Source organism: Syngnathus acus, chromosome 9 (genome assembly GCF_901709675.1).
Source record: "Syngnathus acus chromosome 9, fSynAcu1.2, whole genome shotgun sequence".
NCBI lineage: Eukaryota > Metazoa > Chordata > Actinopteri > Syngnathiformes > Syngnathidae > Syngnathus > Syngnathus acus.
Genome location: NC_051094.1, coordinates 15749591 through 15758299, shown reverse-complemented (window position 1 = coordinate 15758299; position 8709 = coordinate 15749591). Strand labels below are relative to the sequence as shown.

Below are 8709 nucleotides of genomic sequence, written 5' to 3'. Positions count from 1 at the left end.
GCTTGCTCCGTATTTACTAGGAGGTGCCAGAGTTCATTCAGAACTTATAAGTGCTTATTAAATTAATATTCAAGGTGCTCACCTGTAACATTGAGAGAGTTTTATTGAGAAATAGCAGCTACTTTCACACGGTGATGGATAAAGTTTAGCAGGTTGGTTTTGCATGGGAACAGATCATCTTAAGACAACAGAAGGAATGGTAACTCAGCTCACATAGTGAACCGTATAAACATGTGACAGTCACGTGGTCATACAGTTCACAGATAAATTGTTGACAAAAAACTATACTTTTGGTTCATATTACGTTTGTAAATTTGACTGAGATGAAGTCAGTGTCCCACCAGCCTTGAACCTCACAGCACGTCGCTGATGTGACCCATGAAGCTGTCGCCACGTCACCTCTGCTTGGCATTCTTTGGATAAGTGTGCGCCAGTGTTCTTTCAAAATGCCGCAGGAGGAAGCAAAATCAGGCATCAGTCTTGAGTGGAGCGGAATAGACACAATTATTTCCCCACATCCCCAAAACTGTTAATTGGTGACCTTAGCTCAACCCTTGTCTGTATGACTTGCATTGTCTGCACAGAGTAAGGTGAGCGTGTTATTGGGAAGGTGGGGGTGGATTCTAGGCAGTTAAGTCAAGCAGGAACCCTCAATGTTGCTAATTTATTTACAGATTTAATTAGATGGATAGAGCCCTCATAGATATAAGAAAGAGAGGAGATGTTGCCAGCGTTACAGCACTTTAATTATGGTAGCAGGCTCCTGATCCCTGCGCTCCGCTGTCTAGGGAGCCAGTTAATTAAAATCCTCATTATTTTACTTTTAATTAGTTCCCCCCTCTTTTGTTTCCTTTCACCATATGGCCGTGTTCCGTGGTCAAATTAACGTAATTGAGCTAATTAAGCCGATCACTTTAATTATTCAAAGCGTTCCGATTGGCCAGGAGAACTTCTCTCGCTCTCCCATTACTGACATTCCTGCAAGATGCTGGGAGCCGTACACTCTTTGTCATTATGTTCCTCGACTCCCATGCGGAAGGCAAGTGAGTTATGGCTCCAGCATGCATCTCTTCCTACATGTTCCAGGAATGTCTCATGTTTCACTGACATACAAATGCGGCACAGCGAAGGAGACCGCGGCCAGTTCAAAGTCAGTTCACAAAACGTTTGCTCAGTTATAGATATGAGAAATGAAGTCCTGTTGATCATTGTGGTAAAGAGGCATCTGAGCAGCGGAAGTTATTTGGTGCTGCATAAATACTCTAGCTTTGCCAAGCCAGGAAACTTTCACAAGGACCGTGCTTTTCATGCTTTAGATAAAGAAAAAAAATCATGAGAACCAGATGGCAGTTGCCAGTTTTACAGCAAACGTATTTTTTGCCCAGCTGTGGACAAGACTTCTCTATCAGGGATAAACTTCACTTCTGAGTGCACGTAAAATGTTGGAGCCAGCCATGTTGATTTTGTTGTTGTTGTATCAATGATTAAAAATGAAAGAAGAGACCAAACTAACTTGGACCAATTCCATAATACACACATAAAGGAGACACTTATATACTAAAATGTTTTTTTTTTGACAGCAGCTCACCTATCTGCCCAAACTTATTGCAAAAATGGGTTTGTATATTTTTCACTTATAAGAACGGGATGTGGCTGTGCATTGCAGCAATTTGTTTAATGTTCATTATGTTTCATTATATACTTTCCTACACTATTCAAGTGTATTAAATCAGTCTTGTGTAAACATTTGACTGGTGCTGTATATAATTTATTTTATGCTTCAGAAGGATGAAGTTTTATTTCTGAATATTGTATAATTCCCTTAACGTGAGGTCTCTCCTGTGTGCTCACACGTAATGATATAGAGAATCGTGTTGCAAGCAAACAACGGACAACATCTACCAAAAGCAGTACATCACTGATTCTTAATGAGTTTGCTTCCAGAGAGGCCTCATCATCAAGATGAAGGCATTGAAATGGCATCTTGGCTCTCTCACAAGAGTATCTGGGTAAGAAGAAGACTTTTCATAACGGGCATGTAAAAATATCCTGGCATCATCTTGTGCCTTCACACAGTGTGCGGCGGTGGAGCTCAGGCAATTACTCTCATCTCCATGTGTTAATATGATTAATTAGCAGGAACAAACACTTTCCAATGACACAGGCTACATGGTGAGCCACACACCTGCAGAAGCTCTGATAAAAGACAACGCCTCATGGCATAGAGCCTTTTCTTGAGACCTGCTAATTGGCATCTGAAAACGTTCTGGCTAATTAGGAAGAGGCAGATGAGCCTTGATTAGTTTGAATGCAAAGTGTAACTTGTGGTGCGGTGGGAGTCGAGAATGTGCCGAGGTTTTAGTTCCTCGCCGTCACGATACAAAGATAATTGTAATTGTGATGATTTGCATACGTTAATGAATTTGAGTGACGCCCCTTGATCAGACGTGGAATAAATAATTGATGCGGTATCAGCACCTACCATGACAAGTGGGACATTTTAGAAAAGCTAAGCGCATTAAGGTGCAAGTTTGATGGCTGCCATGCTCCCAGGCAAGGTGCAAAAGTAGAACAGATGCTATCTTTTGCTCGCTGCACGTTGCATGCTCAATGCTGCTATCACGCTGAGATTACCCACACCTTTTTGATGGGATGCAACCTCAAGATTCTGACATTACATTAAAAAGCTTTGCAGATCTAAGTCTAATTGGACATAGCTTAGAATGATTATTCAACCAAACACTTATACAGCACAGCACAGCACAAAGAGCACGGTGCAGCACGACAAATAATAAATAGATCCAATTGGTTGAAATTTCCTCCATCGAGATGGGACCACTCCCCTTTAATTAGAGAGCTTTCAGATTAGTCTTTATTAGAGGGAGGCAGGCAGAAAGGCAGGCAGGCAGGCAGGCAGTCACAGAGCCAGCCGGCCACAGGATATGCCCCAAGTTCAGCCTCCCAGGAGTTCCACCGGCACAGATACAGGGCTCATGTTTAATTGCTTCTGTAAATGGTCAGAGCTCAAGCCCCCTAATTCCATTCCCCAGGGTAATCAGCCATGTTTTAACCATACAGGGCTAACAAGAGTGAGAGAGCGAGAGACAGACCGCTCCAGCCACCATGCTAGCTACCAGGAAGTACAGGACAACTCCTGGGCTGCTAAGGGGCCTCACATTCATGTCAGCTCATATGATAAATTCTTTTGAATTTACTTTTTCTCAATAAAACCATCATTTGCACACATTGACCAGGAAAAATGATAAAATGAATCCATTTCATTATGGAAATTATAGACAGCGACAAGGAAAAAATCCTATTCTCAATAGTGCTTTAAAAGTTTGAGACATAATTTTTATGGAATTAATGGATTTCTCATGACTGGGATATACATTTTGTGCCCGACACCCGTCCAATTTTATAATTTGACACCCAAGGTCTCAGATAGACATATAAAAGATCAGATCAGATCAGAGTTCCTTCGAAACATTAATGACAATTAGGGAAAATAATGCCACTTGGCACAAGACGTTGAGAATCATGTTACAGTAGTCCATCAAACTCTAAAACATTTTTTGCTCCATCCTTTGATTGATGACAGTTATAGTCTTCGAGCTTTCTCGGAGTCCAGAAAAGTCTCTGCTAGTGCAGTCCACACAGAATGTAAGCATCTGCCACCTTTGTACGGAACACCAGGGATCCCATATGGAGAAGGAAAGTGATGACAATTCTAAGGGCCCATTACTGACCGATCCCATGGAAAACAGTATTTTCAATTTGCAGCTTTTCTATTTTTTCCTTTTCCCTGGGGCCCGCAAACCCTGGCAACACTACATAAATTGACTGAGTGAAGGTTCAGGGATTCTGTGATATGATGACGAGATGGGATTTCACTGGGAGGAAGCTGCTTCTTCAGTGGAGGGAGGTGTGGGGGTCAACAGAACTCACAGCAATGGCAACTGTACATAGTAGGAGACAGGAATTAAACCTTCAGCGCACACTCCACTCAGCACACCTGCAAAGAGGACAGGAAACGAGCAAAGACATGGGTATGTCTAATCATACTTGACTCCTTTATGCAGTAGTTATAAAAGAGGTTCTCACATTGGTGTTGCATTCGATACCGGCACGAGTACCGCGCCTTGATATTTCGGCTTCAGAAACGCTTCGGTAACATTTATTTTTAGCACATTGTATTAAAAAAAAAAACATTAATAAAAGACCGGCTCGCCAAGTCCGTCTTAAGGGCGAGTATACATACACGCAAAGCTGCCTGTCTCGCAATGGGTGAAACGCCTTTAAGTGCCTGACAAGGCTTCTTCTGCATGAGTGTAAGAGGAAGATAGTTTCAAGCAAAGAACCGCTTGCTGTCGCATCTCCGCTTTTTGTTGAAAAGAATGATGCGCAAAGTGTCATATGGAACTTTTGGGAATTTTATTGCCAACTCCCATGGCAAACCAACCGACATGACAAAGTTTGTCTGTAAAGCTTATTTTAAAACTGCCGTGGCTCAAGGCGGGAACATCTCCAATCTGGCCAAGCACGTCATTGACAGGCGACTACTTGGGACATGTAGCGGACCCCACATGCACGTGCACACACTCAAAGCGACGCTACTGGCTTATTAGCAATCAAATGTAGATATTTGCTTGATAGTAATGGTGGAAATGTACAATATCAACAATGGATGACATTAAATCCAGTCAACTAGGTCAAGAATGTGACAGTGAAAAAGCTCATCAGTGAATGCATACAAGTACATGCATTGACATGTATACAGTATGCTTATTTAAACACAAATGCAGGCATTTATCTCACGATTAAAATCCATTCTTAAAAATGAAAAGGGCTAATTCTGTGTCCAAATTGCATAGAGGTTATACAGCTGCATATCCAACCATAAAAATTATCATAACCTGTAAAAAAAAAACATTTTCAATATTGTTTAGCAAGATATATGTGCGCTAATGTTAACACGTGTTTATGTTTAAAATGCTATTTTCTATTAAGCATTTCCTTCTTTTGTCAGTTTTAGTTTTGTCGAGGTAGCGTTTCAGTACTGGTATCGAGGTACTTTATTCAGGTGAACATTTTTGTATTGTGGCAACACAACAGGAAACATCTCAATTATGTTAAACCAGTGAAGGAAAAGAAAGTATCGAAGGGGAATTAAAAAAAACAATACAATTGCCTGATTAACATGGATCTTAGGTCAAGCAATCAAAATCACACATTCTGTTCACAAGAGTATAGCAAGTGTAGTCAAGTTGGCTGGCGGGAAACCTGTGTCGCCACATTCCAAACAATTACCACCACAATAGTGGTAGTGACAGATAGATGGTGGAGAGATGAGCCATGTGCAGAATTAATAACAGATTTTTTTGTGAATTCACAGTGGGGTAATTAGCACCTCTTGACAGAAAAAAGTTGTGTTCAAGGATTATTATCTTTGCATGTGAACATTTGTATAGGTATAAAATAAAACACCTCAAAAAGATATTTCCAATTTTTCAAGATTGCATTCATTAATAATGGAGAGTTGGATCGCTGAATTGTTTGTGATGATACTCTGTAATGCAAATAGGGAATTTAGAAGCCTAATTTTAATGATTTCTTTTTTACTCCTGTCATTGTCACAGTTATTTGTGTGTCCGTGCAACAGTTTTGTGTGTTCATGCAGGGACAGTGATATCTGTTTTCCTTTTGACTTTTAAAATACTAAATGATGAATAAACGATGTTGTACTTCTGAGTTATATTTTACCCATTTTCAGTTTATCTGACTGATCAAATATGCAGCTGTGTTAAAAGAGAGAACGCAATGCAGATATTTAAACATGCAAGATTTGTAAGGAAAATATTTATTTACCTTCTGGTCCGTCATCACAGAGTTACTTTGAAGTTGTGGTAGGTGGCTACTGAGCAAGGCAGCACCGGGTCTGTCGTGCTCACAGAAAATTGTACCATTGATGTAATGGAAGCGATCTCCAGGCATCAGTCTGTTCCTGCACGTGGCACAGCTAAAACACTGCCAGAGAGATACTAAACGTTAGGACCATAAATAAAATCAACACAGGAACATCATATCCGGTTTAATAATATACTTCGTACGACAATGTTTGATGGTATTGTGTGATTTAATGGTGAGCACAATAAGTGACGAAGGAATCAGTAACATGACATTGAAGAGATACATAAAAATCCACGAATGCTGTTTTCTATTCAAGAACTGCATCAAGTGGTTAAAAGTCACTTTTACCTCACAGTTATGAAAATATGGTCATTAATGTCATGGAAGTGTGTGATTATGTAATATTCTACTACATTGTACTAAGGCTGTCGTTTTGTTTTATATATTTTCTTTCATGTTACTACATAAGTAAAGCAAAATTTTAGAAACACAAGTGAGCGTGAAGGGCACTAAGCAACAAACATTTTTGTATGATCTTTGTTGTGAAATGAAAAATTTATCAGTGGCAAAAAAAACAACCTTAATTGTCTTTGCAAAAGGCAGAATTTTTTTATACAATTTGGTAGTGTGAAAATTGTGCAGGTGTTCCTAATGAACTGTCTGAGTCGATGTTTGAGGGTTGGTGGGATGAGGAATACCCCAGATGTTTCTGTCAAACGCACAGCAGGACGCAAAGCAGGCTGAAGTGGGAGCTGGGGACTTACCTTAAGGTGGTAAACATTTCCCTGTGCCCTCATCACCATCTCATTGGCTGGGATCGACTGGCCACAGGCATTGCACGCCCCGCTGTGCCCAAACAGCCTGCAAATTTAAAAAAAAAAAAAAAAAGAAAAAGGCTCATTTGATACAACCTCTATAGGCTGAAAACTACCCACTTCTCTTTTCCTCTTGATACCTCATCGCCACATAAGAGCTCACCTGATGTAGTCGCTGCGACACAGAATCATGCCTCCTTTGCTGTAGCAAGTGGTGCCAATGTCGCCCAGCTGGGCTTGGCAGCAGGAACACTTGAGGCAGCGAGTGTGCCAATAACGCTCCATGGAGAAGAGCAGGAAACGGTCAGCGATCTTCCCCCCACATCCTGCACATGACCTCGGGGCAGGCGCTACGCCTGATGCTTGGTTGTTCACCATACTGACGTGGGCCCTCGGTGGCTCCTGGACACAGGACGCACGGAAATTGGAGGCATGACACAGTGACAGTGTTACTGATCCGTATGTTCAGATTAAGAGTATGTTTCATGTTTTTAGTTAAATGGCAAGCCTAAGTTTTGATGAGGATGAGCTATTCCATTGCTGTGGGTGTTTTTTTATATATACATGTATTTAATGAGGTTATTGTTCAGTGCTTACTTTTCACGAGAAATGCATCATACATAACATGACGTGCAGGATACTAACCGGTAACTTTACCAAGACTATACTGTACCGAAACGTCATATAAGTGAGTATTTGCAAGGCAGAAAGTTCAGTAAAACTTGTATTAAGATACAAACAGTGAGGTAAATCTATTCGTGCAAGGTCGTGTATTTTCTTTTTTTTTTCTTCTTTTTTTTTTTTTAAGGGGGAAACAAGGAAAGTCGCAAAATGGAACTTCTTCACGCCTGCCAGCTTTCAAACGGAAGGTATTCATGTCAAAGCGTTTCTTTTTCAATCCGTTCTCAATGTCGTATAGAACTTTAACCGAACAAAACTGTAACAACGTTAACGTAGAAGTTCAATAAAAGCCTCACTGGCGCTGACGGAAAGGAAAAAGAAAGGGAGCGAAGAAACAGACGCGTTACCTTGTCGAGCCAAAAGGTTTTCCTCCTGCGTTGAAATCAAAAGGCTGTGCAAAATAGTTCTCAGAAAAACATGGTCGCCTTTACGTTTGTAAAACTGGATTTAGGCGTAACAATGTTGCGGCTCCATCTCTTTGTAGAAGAGTGTGTCAAAAGAAGCATAAAATCCCAGAACAGGACGGCGCGCGGACTGCAAATAGTTTTGAGGAAAGTCTCTCACTTGGGGATCCCCGAATAAAGCACTATACGCGGCGAGGAGGTAACATGCCAACCGCTCCTTCTTTACGTCTCACTCGCTCTTCCAGCTGTCCGTCTGATTACACGCCTTCCACTATTTCTGACGCTTATGACAGCGACGCTATTCATCAAATTGCGCAAGGGTCTATTTAAATTACTGAGAGCGAACGTTGCGACGTAAAGCACGTAACAACCAATAGCTGAGCAGTGGGCGTGGTCAAAGTCACAATGATTTATGGGTTTCTCGTTGCCGAATCTTTCTATTCCCACTTGCATAAAGCGATACAATATAAGCAGATTCAAAATAACACTTTGTGGTGTATTTTCAAATGTTTTTGTTAACAAAGAAGGTATGTCTTTAAACCTAACCTGCTGTATTCTATTCTTTTAGGATTAACAGTACAAGAGTTTGTGTGTGTGTGTGGGGGGGGGGGGGGGGGGGGGGGGGCGCGTTGAGACAGCCAATGAGCCAAAAATACTGTTCATATACTAAGGATGCGGCTCTTGTTTTCCTCCCTTTGAAATTAGGGTTACGTTGTGTTTATTTTATGATTCCAATCCATTCTTCTTTTGCTGTGGCCCAAAATTTAAATAACATTTCTCAGACTGGATTCAAATTTTCCAGAAAAGAGTTAATGCTTCTCTTACGTCAACGTGGAAATAAATTTGCAATATAAAGAAGTGAAGTTTATCATGCCTTGCTGTGAGCTCATCATCCCTAG

General features: G+C 40.9%; 1 protein-coding gene across 2 annotated transcripts; it reads right to left on the bottom strand.

The window, feature by feature from the left end:
• Positions 1-1362: 1362 nt before the first annotated feature.
• Positions 1363-8126, bottom strand: LOC119127367 (LIM domain transcription factor LMO4-B-like). 2 transcript variants are annotated; one of them, XM_037259272.1, is made up of 6 exons: positions 7971-8126; positions 7754-7797; positions 6889-7127; positions 6675-6771; positions 5869-6027; positions 1363-3959 (listed from the first exon to the last, which is right to left on the bottom strand). In XM_037259272.1, exons 3-6 carry the CDS (start codon positions 7101-7103, stop codon positions 3945-3947), a joined length of 486 nt encoding a protein of 161 aa, XP_037115167.1. In that variant the 5' UTR covers positions 7104-7127; positions 7754-7797; positions 7971-8126; the 3' UTR covers positions 1363-3944. The 2 variants fall into 2 exon arrangements, with proteins under 2 accessions (XP_037115167.1, XP_037115168.1); XM_037259273.1 differs by having other exon boundaries at positions 1363-4015; positions 7754-8123.
• Between the last annotated feature and the right edge of the window lie 583 nt (positions 8127-8709).

What these genes read in the sequence shown, in the direction of transcription:
- LOC119127367 (XM_037259272.1), bottom strand. Translation starts at nt 7,103, where the DNA reads ATGGTGAACAACCAAGCATCAGGCGTAGCGCCTGCCCCGAGGTCATGT. An exon ending in TGTCGCAGCGACTACATCAG is followed by an intron (nt 6,772 to 6,888) that starts GTGAGCTCTTAT and finishes TTAAATTTGCAG; the next exon opens with GCTGTTTGGGCACAGCGGGG. An exon ending in GAAATGTTTACCACCTTAAG is followed by an intron (nt 6,028 to 6,674) that starts GTAAGTCCCCAG and finishes TCTCTCTGGCAG; the next exon opens with TGTTTTAGCTGTGCCACGTG.